This window comes from Trematomus bernacchii, unplaced genomic scaffold (genome assembly GCF_902827165.1).
Source record: "Trematomus bernacchii unplaced genomic scaffold, fTreBer1.1, whole genome shotgun sequence".
Classification (NCBI taxonomy): Eukaryota; Metazoa; Chordata; class Actinopteri; order Perciformes; family Nototheniidae; genus Trematomus; species Trematomus bernacchii.
In genome coordinates this window covers 19,928,701-19,945,434 of record NW_022988043.1, presented here as the reverse complement: position 1 = coordinate 19,945,434, position 16,734 = coordinate 19,928,701, and the positions used below count along the sequence as shown (strand labels likewise).

Here is a 16,734-nt window from a genome sequence, read left to right as displayed (position 1 = left end):
CCTTTCCTAAATAGTGGTAAGTTGTTTTACAGTTCAGTGTACATTAATTTAGCAACTTAATGCTTTACTGCTGTTTAATAAACCCTATATATATATACATCCATCAGCAATCAATAAAACAAATCATCCAACACAAAATAGAAGAAATCTGGACCTATTCTATTTCTTTTTATACAGCAGCATCTATTGGGACTGCTCATTGATGTCATCAAGAGCCATTGAGTCTACCTTTTGTAGTCGGCCTCTCAGAATGTTTATCATTTCTTTGTCTCTTAACATTCCTATAATCATTTGTTTTTTTATTGTTGATATTGTTTTGTTCTTTATTTTTGTTGTGAGAATCACTTTGCAATTGTGTAAGTGCTATATAAATAGTTATACTAATATTATTGTTGTTACCATCATTACTATTATTAATAATGTCTTCTTTGTTTTCTTTATTTATCGCTGCAGAAAGGTTCAAAAAGTTCCCTGTACATGGAATCATGCCTGTCCTCTGTTCCACATATCTTCAGTCCGTTCTGGACCCCATGACTCGGACACTAGTTCTACCAAGGCTCATTAGAGGTAAGCAGTGGTAGGAGAGTGGATTTATCTTTGTATTTAGGCTGCAAGTCGACAAGAATAGATTACAAATCGCTTAAAAAATGGTTCAGATAAGAGGCAGCATGTGTTACGCAGGTGTGGCGCTGATATAGTCTATATAATATGCGGTTGAACTTTAAAATTAAATTATTTCCGGTGCAGAGACAAACACTCGAGGTGGATGTATAAAGTACATACTGGTGTTAATAAAATATAGTGTATATCCCTCAATTTATCGACAATAAGAATGACAATACATACTTCCGGGTGTAAAGTAATATATCTATCATACTGTAGATCCTACACATCCACTGGAAGTAGATTCTGAAAGTAAAATATACACTTCTCACTAGAAATGTAATCATAAAGCATTATTATGGCCAAACTATCCTACAATTTAGGATTTTCCACTGAAAAAAGTGTTGGATTCAAGATTCAAAGGTTTTATCATCATATGCTCAGCAGCTACAGTGTAGAAATGTCAATGAAATTCTTCTGACCTGAGCTCCTCCAACAATGCAACATATATAATAAAATACAAAAATACAAAATAAAAAGTAGTGCAAAAAGTTTATATACATGTAATATAATAGAATATGATATTTACAAGAACAGAATATTAAATAAAAAATTAAATACGGTGTATTGCGTGGACAATAGACCCAATCACAGTGAATGTTCAAAACTAAACTTGATACATTTTTCTTTTTCATCTCACAGTGCACATATTTAAAGGGCCCATGTCATGGCCATTTCCACTGATCATAATTCCATTGTTGAGGTATACTAGAATAGATTTATATTGTGCAATTTTCCAAACTCACATTGGTTTCTCATACAGCATCTCTGTAAACTACGTGTATTCACTGAATTTCACTCTCTGATTTAACGGCTCGTTGTAGCTCCAATAGCTCCAGCCCCCACCCTCCCTGTGAGCACAGTGTGACGGGACGTTGTGAATCGCGCTGAGCTCCGTGGAGGTGTTGTTTCCTTGTTAGCGATACACAGCCAAACACAGCCAAACTCATCCTGAGCACACACAAAGTCACAGCCGAAGTAAAAACAATAAGTGTGGCTTGATATTGAGTAAGAAAAAGGTTGATAAACGCTGTGAGAATGGGTCTGCAGAGAGAATTTCACCGCGATCCCAACTGTCTGTTATCAGCCTGCAGCCAGGGAGGAGAAATCAGCTGAGCTGCCTGCTCCCTGCACACAGATGTGTGTGTGAGGAAGTCCGTGGATTGGTCAATTTGGACCAATCAGCGGGGGCTTAACGTAACGGCTCCGCGGACGTAACGTAACGGCTCCACGGATTGGTCCATTTCGTTCCGGGTACGGCTTGACATCATGCCGTACCCGGAACGAAATGGAAGAATCAAATGGACAATGACGTATCTCCAACGAGGCGTTTTGGGGAGGTATTTTCTGTGTTAGAGTTTTACTCGCTACAGGGTGTACTTTGAGGGTTTGTGACTCTGCACACCGTTTACATGCATAAAAACCTTCATAACACACAAGGGGACGGGTAATAACCGGAAAAGCATGACATGGGCCCTTTAAGTAATCATAACACAAAGCTAACATTTAATCTGTTTTTCCTTTCTCTTTTCAAGAGTGCTTCAGAGGATGGCTGAATTCACAAAACGTGGAGAAGACCGAGAGGGAGAAGTTGGCCGGTTACTACATTTCACAAAAAATACAGGACCTTGTGAAAAACGGAAAGAAACAATTGAAGGAAACTGCTTAAAAATATGAAGTAATGGGTGTTTTGAAAATGTTTTCAAATGTGTGTTAATGTTCATTGTGTGTTATAAATTATTTTCCTGCTTCTAATCATTTGATGTATGAGTATTTATTTACAGACATTCTATACATTCTGGTACCTTTCTGGTAAGGTTGTCACAGTTCTGCTCCATCATTCACCAGTAGTTTTCCATTCACCTGTCTCACCTGTTAACCACACCCACGTTTTTGCTCACTCTCTTTCTCTTCTGCACCCATTAGCTTTACTGCCAGTATTTAAACCCTCACCAGACACACACCCATTGCCAGATCGTACTTTGTCTTCATGCTAGTCTTTCACGCGTTTGTCACCAGATTGCCCACCCGGTTCCGACCCTGCCTGTCCCTGACCTGCCTGCTCTGCCTGTTCCCTGATCCTGCCTGTCCCTGGACTATCCTGCCTTGCCTGCTGTCTGACCCTGCCTGTACCTACGTTGACCGCCTCGCCTGCTCCCTGACCCTCTGCCCGGCCCTGACTCACCTTCTGCCCGCTGTCCTCTGGTTCGTCGGCCTGCACATCATCCGGCTGATACTGTTCTGCTGGTATTCCTCTGCTCTGGTAGTATTACCAATAAAGTACATTACCAATACTCCTTGGTTTCTCGAGTGCTGCATTTGGGTCCTTCATAAGATCGTGACAGAACGATCTGGCCAGAACATGGACCCAGCGCACTCCTCTTCACCTAAAGACCGTTTCGAGAGAGTTGAGGACGCTCTCCAGAGGCAGGGAGCCTCGATAGCCTCCCTGGCCACCGAGGCTCATCATGCTAACTCTACACACGACCAGACTCTAACCTATTTAGCTGCGCAGCTACAGCAGCTAACGGCTACTGTGCAGCAGCTAGCGGCGGCAGTAGGGGCTGCTCCAGCGCCTCTTCCCATGCCGCCGGCACCCGCTTCTGCATTCTCTCCGATGGGATTTACCCCAGAGCCTCGGGTGGGAACTCCGGAGCGTTACGCCGGGGAACCGGAGGGCTGCAGCCCGTTTCTTACTAACTGTTCTATCCTGTTCGCGCTGCAGCCACACACTTTCGCTTCTGAAGCAGCTCGTGTGGCGTTCACGGTCAATCATCTGACTGGGAAAGCCCGACTGTGGGGCACAGCTGAATGGGAGCGGCAGACACCCGCCTGCTCTTCTTTCCCCGCTTTTTCCGCGGAGCTGCGCAAGGTGTTTGGACCCGTGTCTGTGGGTCCAGACGCTGCAGGAGGATTACTGAGCCTGAGCCAGGGTAATGGATCTGTGGTGGATTATGCTATTGGGTTTCGCACCAAGGGCCGCCTCAGCAACTGGAATTCTGAAGCCCAGTGTGACGCCTATCTGCGTGGCTTGGCGGCTTACATTAAAGATGAGCTGGTGTCTTTTGATCTGCCCAACTCACTGGATGGGCTGATTGAGCTGACTTCCCGCATGGATCGGCGCATCCAGACACGGAGACGGGAGCGACGATCGGAGGGAGTTCAACATGCATGGGCGCCCCGACATCCGGGTTCGACTGGGACTCCTCCCCTCACTCCAGAGCCGCAACCAGGGGGTGATGAGCCCATGCAGGTGGGTCGCACCAGCCTCACCTTGGAGGAACGTGAACATCGCAGACGAGGTAACCTATGTCTCTACTGCGGCCGGGCCGGCCATTTTGTTTCTCGCTGCCCGGTAAAAGGCAAGGCTCAGCAGTAATGGGGAACATACTGGTGAGCCAAACCCCTGGATTTGTTCCCGCTCAGAGACCATTGAGCCACGCCAGGTTGCTATTACCGGATAGCTCTCAGGCTCTTGCAGTTTTTATTGACTCTGGTTCGGACGCGAGTATTATGGACGAAGAGCTTATGCTGCAGTTGGGAATAGACCGGGTTCCCTTATCTCGCCCAGTTCCAGCCAGCGCCTTAGACGGTCACCTGCTGGGGACAGTGACTCATCAGACTGTACCTGTTCACATGCTCCTGTCCGGGAACCATCACGAAACTATTCAGTTTCATGTTCTCCGGTCTCCACATATTCCGCTTATCCTGGGTTACCCATGGCTCCGCCGCCACAACCCTAACATTGACTGGGAGACGGGAGCCATTTTGGGGTGGAGCCCCTCTTGTCATCAGATCTGTCTGAAACAGGCTGCCGCGCCTCAGCGTTCGGTGAACCCCAGCCAAGTTCCGGATGTTACAGGGGTTCCACCGGAATATCTGGACTTTAAGGAAGTATTCAGCAAGACGAGGGCTACTTCCCTACCACCACACCGGCCTTACGACTGTGCCATCGACCTACATCCCGGTACCAGCCCTCCCAGGGGTCGATTGTACTCCCTGTCTGCTCCGGAAAGAGTTTCCATGGAGACGTACATCAATAACTCTCTGGCGGCTGGGATTATTCGCCCTTCCTCATCACCCGCTGGAGCGGGGTTCTTCTTTGTGGAGAAGAAGGACAAGACCCTAAGGCCCTGTATCGACTTTCGGGGTCTTAATGACATTACTGTAAAAAATCGATACCCACTGCCTCTTATCTCCTCTGCATTCGAGTTGCTGCAGGGAGCAACCATATTCACCAAGCTGGACTTGCGTAACGCGTACCACTTGGTACGTATTCGCGAGGGGGATGAGTGGAAGACCGCCTTCAACACTGCCTCGGGGCACTACGAGTATCTGGTGATGCCTTTTGGACTTACCAACGCCCCTGCAGTATTCCAGGCGTTGGTAAATGACGTGCTCCGTGACATGTTGGACCGACACGTATTTATTTACTTGGATGACATCCTGATATTTTCCAAGACTCTGAAGGAACACGTGCACCACGTCCAGGCGGTTCTCAAGAGGTTGCTGGAGAACTCACTGTTTGTTAAAACGGAGAAGTGTGAGTTTCACACATCCTCTGTCTCTTTTCTGGGATACATCGTGGGACAGGGGAGCATTGAGATGGATCCCTCCAAGGTCGATGCAGTCACTTCCTGGCCGGTTCCAGACTCCCGGAAGCGGCTACAACAGTTCCTCGGGTTCGCCAACTTCTACCGGAGGTTCATTCGTGGATACAGCACCTTGGCCGTTCCACTCACAGCCCTGACCTCCTCTAAGGTTATGTTCCAGTGGTCCTCCTCGGCTGAGGAGGCGTTCCAGAACCTTAAGGCCAGGTTTACCTCCGCCCCCATCCTCCGAGTACCCGATCCTGAAAGACAATTTGTTTTGGAGGTGGATGCTTCTGATATGGGGGTGGGGGCCATCCTGTCTCAGCGAGCAACAGACAGCCAAAAACTCCATCCCTGTGCTTTCTTTTCGAGGCGTTTGACACCAGCGGAAAGAAACTATGATGTTGGAAACCGGGAGCTGCTAGCAGTGAAGTTGGCTCTGGAGGAGTGGCGTCACTGGCTCGAGGGGACCAGTCAACCTTTCCTGGTGTGGACCGACCACAAGAATTTGGAATACATCCGGTCGGCCCGCAGACTGAATTCCCGACAGGCTAGATGGGCCCTATTTTTCACTCGGTTCAATTTCTCCCTCTCCTACCGCCCTGGTTCTCGGAACATTAAGGCTGACGCTCTGTCTCGTCAGTTTGGGGAGGGAGGTAACATTCCCAGAGGCTCAGACACCATCCTTCCGACTCCTCAGCTCGTCGCCGCCCTTACCTGGGAAGTGGAGGAGAGGGTCAAGGCCGCCCTGGATGACCAGCCGGGACCCAGTGCCTGTCCTCCGAACCGCCTGTTCGTTCCGCAGATGTTGAGGTCTGATGTTATCCAGTGGGCCCACAACTCCAGACTCACCTGCCATCCTGGTATCCAACGTACCCGGGAGGTAGTCCAGCAAAGGTTCTGGTGGGCAACACTTAAGGAGGACACCAGGGAATTTGTTAATGCCTGCCCTGTGTGCAATCAACACAAGTCTTCTCACCAAGCTCCTGCTGGTCTCCTACAACCTCTGCCTATCCCTCATCGCCCCTGGTCCCACATTTCTCTGGACTTTGTTACTGGTCTGCCACCGTCCAACGGGCACACTGCCATTTTGACGGTGGTAGACCGGTTCAGTAAGATGGCTCATTTTGTGCCGATACCCAAGCTCCCCTCAGCTAAAGAGACGGCGGAGCTGGTCCTGCTCCATGTGTTCCGGCTCCATGGGCTACCTACCGATGTGGTTTCCGATCGTGGTCCCCAATTTACCTCGGTGTTCTGGAGGGAATTCTGCACACTCATTGGGGCCACGGTCAGTCTGTCTTCCGGTTTCCATCCTCAGTCCAACGGTCAGACCGAAAGGAAGAACCAGGAGATGGAGACGGCTTTACGTTGTATAGTCTCCAAGCACCCAGCGGCCTGGGCTAAACAACTGCTCTGGGTCGAGTACGCCCACAACACTTTGATCAGTTCGGCCACCAAGCTGTCCCCATTTCAGTGTGCATACGGGTTCCAACCCCCTCTGTTTCCGGCCCTGGAGAGGGAGGTTACCTGTCCGTCCGTTCAGGCTTTCATTCGTCGCTGTCGCCAGACCTGGAATCAAGCCCGGATAACTCTTGTTCGTTCGGCCAACCGGTACGCCTCCTCTGCCAACCGCCGACGTTCCAAGGCACCCGTCTACCAGGTGGGCCAAAAGGTATGGCTGTCCACCCAGGATATTCCTTTACGGGTGGAGTCGAAAAAGCTTGCACCGAGGTTCATTGGACCATTTGAGATTATAAGGATAATCAATCCCGCAGCAGTAAGGCTAAGACTGCCTCGGACTCTGCGGGTCCATCCCACCTTTCATGTTTCCAGGATCAAACCTGTCCGAGAGAGTGCACTGGTTCCTGCGGTCCCTCCTCCACCACCCCCCCGGATGATTGACGGCGGACCTACGTACACTTTCCATCGACTGCTTCGTTCCCGTCGCAGAGGGAGAGGAGTCCAGTACCTGGTAGACTGGGAGGGTTACGGCCCTGAGGAGAGGTCTTGGGTTCCAGCTCGTCATGTGTTGGACCCCCGGCTCATCAGAGAGTTCCATCAGCGCAATCCCGAGCAACCTTCTAAGGCCATCACATCGACGGGCAGAGACACTAGGAGAGTCTCTCCACATACTGTCAGCTCTTCCGAGGAGGACAGTGAGGGGCCTGCTTCTGATGAGGACGCCGATTCCCACAGGGGGCAGGAGAAGGAGGCCGAAAGAACTTTTTCAGATGAGTACTAACCCCACCTCCCACCCTCCTCTGTAGATTAGTGTTTAGGGACGTCAGGAGCCGTCCATTAAGGGGGGGGTTCTGTCACAGTTCTGCTCCATCATTCACCAGTAGTTTTCCATTCACCTGTCTCACCTGTTAACCACACCCACGTTTTTGCTCACTCTCTTTCTCTTCTGCACCCATTAGCTTTACTGCCAGTATTTAAACCCTCACCAGACACACACCCATTGCCAGATCGTACTTTGTCTTCATGCTAGTCTTTCACGCGTTTGTCACCAGATTGCCCACCCGGTTCCGACCCTGCCTGTCCCTGACCTGCCTGCTCTGCCTGTTCCCTGATCCTGCCTGTCCCTGGACTATCCTGCCTTGCCTGCTGTCTGACCCTGCCTGTACCTACGTTGACCGCCTCGCCTGCTCCCTGACCCTCTGCCCGGCCCTGACTCACCTTCTGCCCGCTGTCCTCTGGTTCGTCGGCCTGCACATCATCCGGCTGATACTGTTCTGCTGGTATTCCTCTGCTCTGGTAGTATTACCAATAAAGTACATTACCAATACTCCTTGGTTTCTCGAGTGCTGCATTTGGGTCCTTCATAAGATCGTGACAAAGGTAGGTGCTCTGATCTGAAATGATAGATGTTCATTGAGCTACTGCAATTGGGTGAGAGTGTTTCATCATCATATATGACCAGCTTAACCATCAAGTAATCCCAGTTAAAGTTCTGCTCAAGATCATACCAGTCGGACCAGCTAATGGTGACCAGCTAGAACACTGTGACCACCAGCTTTTACCAGCTAAACCAGCTATCCCGACCAGCTAATGGTAACCAGCTAGACCACTGTGACCAAACCAGCTATCCTGACCAGCTAGACCACTGTGACCACCAGCTTTTACCAGCTAAACCAGCTATCCCGACCAGCTAATGGTAACCAGCTAGACCACTGTGACCAAACCAGCTATCCTGACCAGCTAGACCACTGTGACCACCAGCTTTTACCAGCTAAACCAGCTATCCCGACCAGCTAATGGTGACCAGCTAGACCACTGTGACCAAACCAGCTATCCTGACCAGCTAGACCACTGTGACCACCAGCTTTTACCAGCTAAACCAGCTATCCCGACCAGCTAATGGTAACCAGCTAGACCACTGTGACCAAACCAGCTATCCTGACCGCAAGTTAACCGCAAGTTTACCTTGACATACTGTATGTATGTATTGAATGTGTGTGTGTATACAGGCGCGCCGTCTACCGACAGGCAAGTGCTTGGACCAGAAGGGGCCCCCAAAGAAGGTAGATTAAGAAGGTCCACAGCAACGACAACATGAAACACCCTTTAATTTACTGCAACGACATGTCGGGAAACCCCCTCAAGGGGGCCCCATGCATAGAGCGCCAAGAAACTGCTTCTTAATTTCAGTTTCGTTTCTCCGCTCGAGGGGGGGGGGGGCATTGATCCGGACCAGTGACCTTGTATAAAGTTCACAACTGGACCTTTAATAAAAAAGTTTGAGTACCCCTGCTATACACCTTACATTCATAATTTCAGCGGAGGGAGGGGAAGCGGCGCTGTGGAGAGCTGTCTTCTTCCCTTTACAAGCTTCAAAAATATATTTATCGTGTGATTTTGGAAATAAAAGTTTCATATTCTGAGAGCCAAGACTTTGTTTATTTAAAAAAAAAAAAAAAAACTCCTGAAATAAAAAAAATAAAAAAAAATAATTCTTTATTGTTTTATTGGCTCATGATAGGCCCCCGATCTCCGTAGGCCCCTGGGCTTCAGCCCAGGTCAGCCCGTGCATTAAGGCGGCCCTGCTTGGAGGCTGTCTGAAGGTATACACAGGTCTCAGATGGACTTGGTATCACATTAAGAATGATATTCAGTAATAAGTCTGGCAAAAATAAATGGTTTAAATCAGGCATCCTCAAAGTCCGGACTGCGGTCCGGATCCGGACCGAACCACAACTGTCTCTGGACTCTGAGCAAATTATACTTTTCATATGTATTATCTGTGTTATCTGTGTTATCTGCGAGACATCGCCACAACGCAACGAGTCAAAATTCTCCGCTATGTCCACTGCAAACAGCGCTCTGCATATCCGACTGTTCCACTGTCTGTGTGTGTCTGTCAACGCATTGGTCCAATCACATTCAGCATCCCGTCAGCGTTTTTTCCCCCCCACCAACAGTCTGCGAATCAGAGGCACAGTAGGGCGGGTCTTCGTGGAATGCGGGTGGGAAAAATGTGTGTGTGTTTAAAAAAAAAAAGTCAGAGCGAGAGTTAACAGCTCATCTAGTTGCATCTGTACTGTAGCTAGTAGCCTAGTTTCACCTACCGGGGTGGCATGGGGTGGCAATTGCCACCCTAAAAATAGGCCTTGCCACCCCAGCTGCCACCCCAGTTGGCAGCTTTGTTTTGAAAGAAAAGTTGTGGCTCATCGGACATTGATGAGAGAAAGTCTCTAATGTCCGAGTGCAAGTGAATGCAGCACAAGACGCACGTCTTGTAACCCCTCCCCCGGCCCTGATTTCATTTGAACGGTACGGCGCAAAACGAGAAGCATTCAGACCCAAGTACTGAAGGAATGAGGTATTTGTGGTCTACAATGACAGAGAAGAGACTGGCAAGTTTGGCTGTACTCAGCATTGAATCAAAACGCACTAAAGCTGTTGATCTTAATAAGTTTGTGAGGCCTTTTGCTGAACAAAATGGTAATCGCCGCATTCAGCTGTAATAGACATGTCACAGGGATGCAAACTTGTCACCTTTCGGCGAAATTCGCCGTTTTGAATCCAAAATATGTCGTTTGTGTGATTCATGTAGATCTGCAATAAAAATATTTTTGGGGTATGGGGTGGGGTCTGGGACCCGGAGTAATCGGCGGCCGCGAGCTGTTATGTGCCATCATGACACGCATGGTGTATATATTATAATGCAGCGCGATCTGTGTGCTCGAGTCTTCCTGCCTGTCGGCTCTGCTCATGGATGTATAATAAGGCTCTGCTGCTCCACGATGATGGTCTAGCTTCATTAGCTACATTATCTACGGGTGCGTTCGTTAATATTAACTGTGCGGTCCGGAGTCACTGTGGCAGACTGGACCGCTGGTGAACAGCTGTTAGAACGGGCCGTTCAGGTGTTCAGAGCAGTGCACCCTGTCGGAGCGGCAGAGCGTGATGTGCACTGAAAAGTGTTTCTGTCGCAATATTATCGTTGTCGAGCTAGCTAACTAGCATACATTGTCACTATCTGCTAACGTTAGCTTTAGCCTTCGTTTTCTAATAGTTTTTTTCATAGGCTATAAACGGAGGTGGTATAAGTATAGATCTTGTACTTGAGTAAAAGTAGAAGTACTCAGATCTTGTACTTGAGTAAAAGTAGAAGCACTCAGATCTTGTACTTGATTAAAAGTAGAAGTACTCAGATATTGTACTTGAGTAAAAGTAGAAGTACTCAGATCTTGTACTTAAGTAAAAGTAGAAGTACTCAAATCTTGTACTTGAGTAAAAGTAGAAGTACTCAGGTTTGAGTAAAAGTAGAAGTACCAGAGTGTAGGAACAATCCTGCAATCAAAATGTTCCTCAAATAAAAGTACAAAAGTATTATCATCAAAATATAGTTAAAGTAGCGACAGTAAAAGTAGAAGTACTCAGATCTTGTACTTGAGTAAAAGTAGAAGTACTCGGGTCTTGTACTTGAGTAAAAGTAGAAGTACCAGAGTGTAGGAACAATCCTGCATTCAAAATGTTCCTCAAGTAAAAGTAGAAAAGTATTCTCATCAAAATATAGTTAAAGTAGCGACAGTAAAAGTAGTCATTGTGCAGATTGGTCATTTCAGAATAATATATATGATATGTTTTATAATGATTGATCATGAAAGTGTTCTCAAAGCTGGTAAAGGTGCAGCTAGTTTGAATGACTTTGTATACTGCAGGGTAGCTTGTGAATTTACTCCAGGTGGAACTAAAGTCTGATTTAACACTTGATTATATTTCACATCATTCATCCAGATCTGTAAAGTAACTAAAGGTATTAAATACATGTAGTGGAGTAAAAGTACACCATTTACCTCTGAAATGTGGAGAAGAAGAACAAAGTAGCAAAACATTGAAATACTTAAATAAAGTACAAGTATCTCAAAATTGTACCCAAGTATAGTACTTGAGTTTATGAACTTAGTTACTTTACACCAGTGGCTATAAAGATATAAAGACTAAGCCTTGCACAGAGGCATGAAAATACATTTTCAAAATGCTCAACAGTGCTGCCAAAATTATAAACTGACTGCTACACAATTAAAATAAATGCTTTTATATATTTATATTAGATGTGACTCTTTGGCGTTTCTGTTATTATTAACTGCTTTAGTTGTTCTGACTGCTAAAATCCTCTGTTATTCCTCATTTTAAAGCCGATATTCCGTGGGGTCGGGGGGCTCGGATCCTTGTCACCTTTTTCATACCTGATGAGTTTGCATCCCTGATGTCAACTTGATGCTCTGCTCACGGATGAGCATACAAAACTGTTAAGATGATGACCTTACGTGTGTAAATATATTTTTTTCTTTGTGGGGGTCTGCCCCCAAAAAACAGTTTTAAGTCCTGAGAAAGTCAAATAAGACGGTGTGTAAAACTACACTGCCCAGCCAAAAAAAAGTAACCACTTTGATTTAACTAGGCCAGTAGGTAAGGGCATTCCACTGGATAATAACTGAAGTATAAAATAATGCATGACTGAAGTGATGGAGACCATGTTTGAAGGCAAACAAAAAGAGGAAATACTGTAACAGGTCAAATTAAGCAAATCCCCCTCTCAGATGATTCCACAGCAACCAGAAGAACATAAATACTGGCTGGTGATTTGATTAATCAGCTTTGTGATGGAATAAAAAATGCATAGTGCATTTCCTTAGCTGTGGATGAGTCCACTGACACCACTGACAATGCTCAGTTGCTGGTGTTTGTGAGTTTTTATGATGAGGCAAAGGGGGAGTTTGTTGAAGATGTGTTGGGCCTGACGAACCTCAGTGGACACAGAAGGGGGCAAGACATTTATAAAGCAATAATGGGAATGCTGAATGAAAGAGGGTGCAGCTGCCTTTATTCATAACTGTGCAGCTCACACTGCGACTCTGAGGGATCAAGCACAGACACAATAACAATGAAAACTGCTGCATACAGATTATTTTTGTTTTTGCAACCTCGTGTTAAGAATCTTGTTGCAATTGTTTAAAAGTTTGAATGACCGTAATAAACGGACCTTTGTCTTATTGAAACAATTTTTTTGGACCTTTAAGATTTGTATTTGAGTACCCCTGGTTTAAATGATTTATTCAAGCTTGCAATGTTTTGAACACACATCCCCAGTCACCTCATGTGTCTTTTTGTAGTCCTCGCTGTACGCGTCCGGATATCGGCATCGCAACCACAACCTCACACACTGGTACTGAATGTGCATCAAAGTGTTCCTATCCAGCCAAATATACCAAAAGATGAATGTAAACGACAGAAGAAGCGATCGAAATGTGTATTTCCTGGTTATTTGACAAAGGCCACGCCCCTGATACATCTGTCTAAAATAATAGAATATCACCAGTTGTTCGTCCCACATCTTATTCGGTAACACCGGTACTCAGTAAGAAGTAACGGTACCAGGTGGGTACAAATCTGAAGTCCCGGTACTGCGTACCGGTGACTACCGGCCCAATTCAAGCACTGCCTACCACATAGGCTATTATAGTAAGTAATGCTAATTAACAAAACGTATGCTACTTGTGCGAATTGCCTAACAGCAAGTTAGCATCCAGCAGTTTCTATGTGCTGGGGACCCGTAGCTACTATACATTTCTAACATAAAACTTTGGGGTACTCTACATTTCCGGGGTCCCAAGAGGACTCTATGAACTGGCAACTAGAGAAGTAGCTCCCTGTCTATGAGTGAATGTGTAGATGTCTTCAGACCGGGACTCTTATAATCCATGAGACATTTGGAGCATGTTGGAGAATGTATGCTCAAATTTGATCCTGCCACATCGAGGGCGACACACCCATTTGTGAATACACAAAACTTGTTCATTATTACTTCCTTATATAAGTCATGATCACAGTGTGATTTACCGTAAGGGAATCGTCTGGTCCTGTGAAATGAAACTGAAACTCGCTTTAGAAAGTTAACGATTCATTTAAGGTACAACATTTGTATTTTAATTACAAAATAATGCTTATTAAGTGTAGCTGACTTTAATCATTACCATATCTGTTTATTATATTTGAGTGTGTTTTCAGTTGTCTTCACAGATGATGGCCTCTTTTACTATTTTATTTTAAATAACTAGAAAATTACATTAGCATAACCTCAGCTGATGAATAATCAACCAATCAGTCCAATTTATTTGTTGATTTATGTTTTTTATTAAATCTAAAAGAAATATACACAGGTTTTGATTTTATTCTCTTTTATTTTATATTTATTGGACATTTTACTTTAACTTCTTATTTTAGTATAAATATCTTTATGTTATCTTAAGTTCTTTATTTATTTATTTTCTGAAAATTCTTATGTTTATATATATATATACACACACATGTAAAAAGACAGTTTTAAATATATTCGTCTTTCATATATATATATCAGTCTTTCGGAGCGTCCACACAGCAGCGTTAAAAACATCTTCTACACTTCTGCCCATTCACTTTGAATGGGGTGACGTCACTTTGCCTCACTTTTCGCCGAACTGCATTGTGGGCAGCAGAGCGGAGATTTTCAGGATTCAAAAGTTGAGCAATGTTCAACTTTTGAAGCTGAGGTGGAAGCGTCAGCCAATCAAATCCCGTTTATGCAAATCTGACAGTTCAAGCGCTAGCCAATCAAACCGCGTGTAAGCTGGGAGTGACATAGAGTGGCGAAGTCCCTCCCCTTCCGGTGGACCTCCATGGGACCTTATTTCGGAAAAATTATGTATTGAAGTCAATGGAGAGAGAAAGATTATCTTTCAATCCCGTTTGAATTGTGCCACGAATTACACATATGATGTGTGTCAATTTAAAAGATAATTTTGCAAGTCAAAAAAAAAAAAAATGTGTCGTAAAACTGTGAAGTAACACATTTGTTTGTGTGAAACGCTCAATGAACTACATCTCTGGTCAACAACACACGTCACCAAGATGGCCGTCACTACTGTCTTGTCAACAAAACGATTGACTACTCACTATCACCACAATGAAACACGTCCTGAAGAATGTCATGCAAAGCTGCCTGCCTTCCTTTGATTCTCTCTGAACTGCCTGGTCGTTTTAATATTTAATGTCAACCATTTGTGCAGATAGCATGAAGTAGAGAAGATCGTCAATGCTAGCGTTAGCGTTAGCATTTCTCCCCCGGGCTTAAATGGTGTATTATAGAATGATCACACCGGTGACAGTACTATTCAAAGGGTTCACGAAATATGACTACTACTCTTACTGTTTAACATTTTGGGTTACTTAATGTTACTTCATGTTAAGGCTAATAAAAATGACAAGGCTGTAATGCTAACTAACGTGCTAGCTACTAGCTAGGTAGCTAACTTGATCAAGCCACTCCTGGTCCTTTCATCAGACGGGAAGCAAAAGAACGAGCAAGCATTGCTGGTATAATAACAACCTGGTACTAAGCACACAGGCATCTTGTTAAAGTTATCTTATCTTAGCCAGCGCCATATAGATAGATTATATCTATATTGCGCTGATTTTAGGTATCTGAATGGTGGAGGAAAACAATTGTGACATCACTTACGCGACTCTGGGATTTGTAGTCTTTCTAGTTACGTATTTTTAATAGTCTTATATTTCAACAGTTTTACGACAAACGGTGACTTTTAGGACATGGAAATTATTTTTTAAGATTGACAAACATCATATGTGTAATTCATGGTACAATTCTAACGGGATCGAAAGATAAGTTTTCTCTCCCCATTGACTTCAATGCATAATTTTTCCGAAATAAGGTCCCATTACCCGGAAGTAAGTGGGCGTGACTTCGCCACTCTATACCGCAGTTCATTTCCTCATATTCCAAAAAATGGAGGAGAAATTAGCGGTAGGGAATCACCCGGTGCTTTATGACCAGTCCCTATTTACCTACCGGGATACAAACCGGAGGAGCCAGGCATGGAGGGAGGTGGCAGAGACAGTGGTAGGTTTTCGCCTGTTTGGGGAGTTTATATCCAGTTTACTTCGGGCTTTTTGTATGTCGGGGGCGGGAGATTCATGTGATTGGTTGTTGGTCGCGTTGCTCGCAAAAAATCCCCAAACTTCAGATACGCCCACCTCCAAGATTTTTTTAACGCTGTCCACACAGCAGCGTTAAAGGGTGCAGGTAAAAGGGTGCAACTATCAAAAGACTCAATTTCCACTGGGATATAAATAAAGAAAATCTAAACGGTTATTGATTCAACTGTTTCTGTTGTAAAATGTTGTATTAGCATGGAAAGCGCCAAAACTACATATTATTATAAAATGAGTGAAGGAACTTACTCTCTGATCAGGGCTTCCCCGATCCTCTCATCTGTGGAGAGTAAAACAGCGTAGTAAGCAGCATTATACCCTCTCATTACAGTACCTGTGTAATAGCAGAGGTGAAGTAGCCTACTCAGATCTTGTACTTACTCCAGGTGTAACTATATTCTGATTTATTATTATATTTCACATCATTCCAAATCTGTAAAGTAACTAAAGCTAATAAATACATGTAGTGGAGCAAATGTACACCATTTACACCTGAATTGTAGTGGAGTAGAAGTACAAAGTAGCAACAAATTGAAATATTCAAGTAAGTACTTAAGTACAGTGTACTTAGTTACTTTACACTACTGGGTAATAGAGCAGCAGAATAGTGAATATATAACTTTAATGGGACTTGAACTGTACGTTAAATAAGCTTCCCCACATACCGTCTCCTTCGCAAGCCATTCTCGTTCCCTCCACAGCCAGATAAACCGTCCTTTAAAAACCTACGTGGTGTTTGATCAAAATCCCCGAATGAAACACTGTTTGGATCAAATACGAACAACTATCCTCACATAAGTAAACAACAGAAAGAGAAGTTCTGTCAGTCCCGCCCGAGGAGAGAAACCAGACAGAGCGAGCAGGTACAGCAGAGGAAATAAATGAAACCGAAAACAGGTTGTAGTCTCGATGCTGTTGCACAGCATCCGCACTAATGATATCGTTTCCAAACCTTACTTTGCCATACAAATCATTCACATGT

The 16,734-nt window shown here is 45.1% G+C and overlaps 1 protein-coding gene and 1 long non-coding RNA gene across 2 annotated transcripts in view; one reads left to right on the top strand and one right to left on the bottom strand.

Annotated features, from left to right (window-relative positions):
- The window catches only part of LOC117472373 (apoptosis regulator BAX-like), a 42,229-nt gene extending 25,495 nt beyond the window's left edge, over positions 1-16,734 (bottom strand). Inside the window, exons 1-2 of the mRNA XM_034117524.1 lie at positions 16,418-16,734; positions 16,002-16,032 (exon numbers count right to left, since the gene is read on the bottom strand). Of these exons, the coding sequence (XP_033973415.1) occupies positions 16,002-16,032; positions 16,418-16,436 (50 nt within the window). The 5' untranslated portion in view covers positions 16,437-16,734. The remainder of the gene's footprint in view (positions 1-16,001; positions 16,033-16,417) is intronic.
- LOC117472377 lies at positions 526-8,204 on the top strand. Its single transcript, XR_004554927.1, has 3 exons — positions 526-567; positions 2,199-2,480; positions 8,097-8,204. It is a non-coding gene; the product is annotated as an uncharacterized LOC117472377 (long non-coding RNA).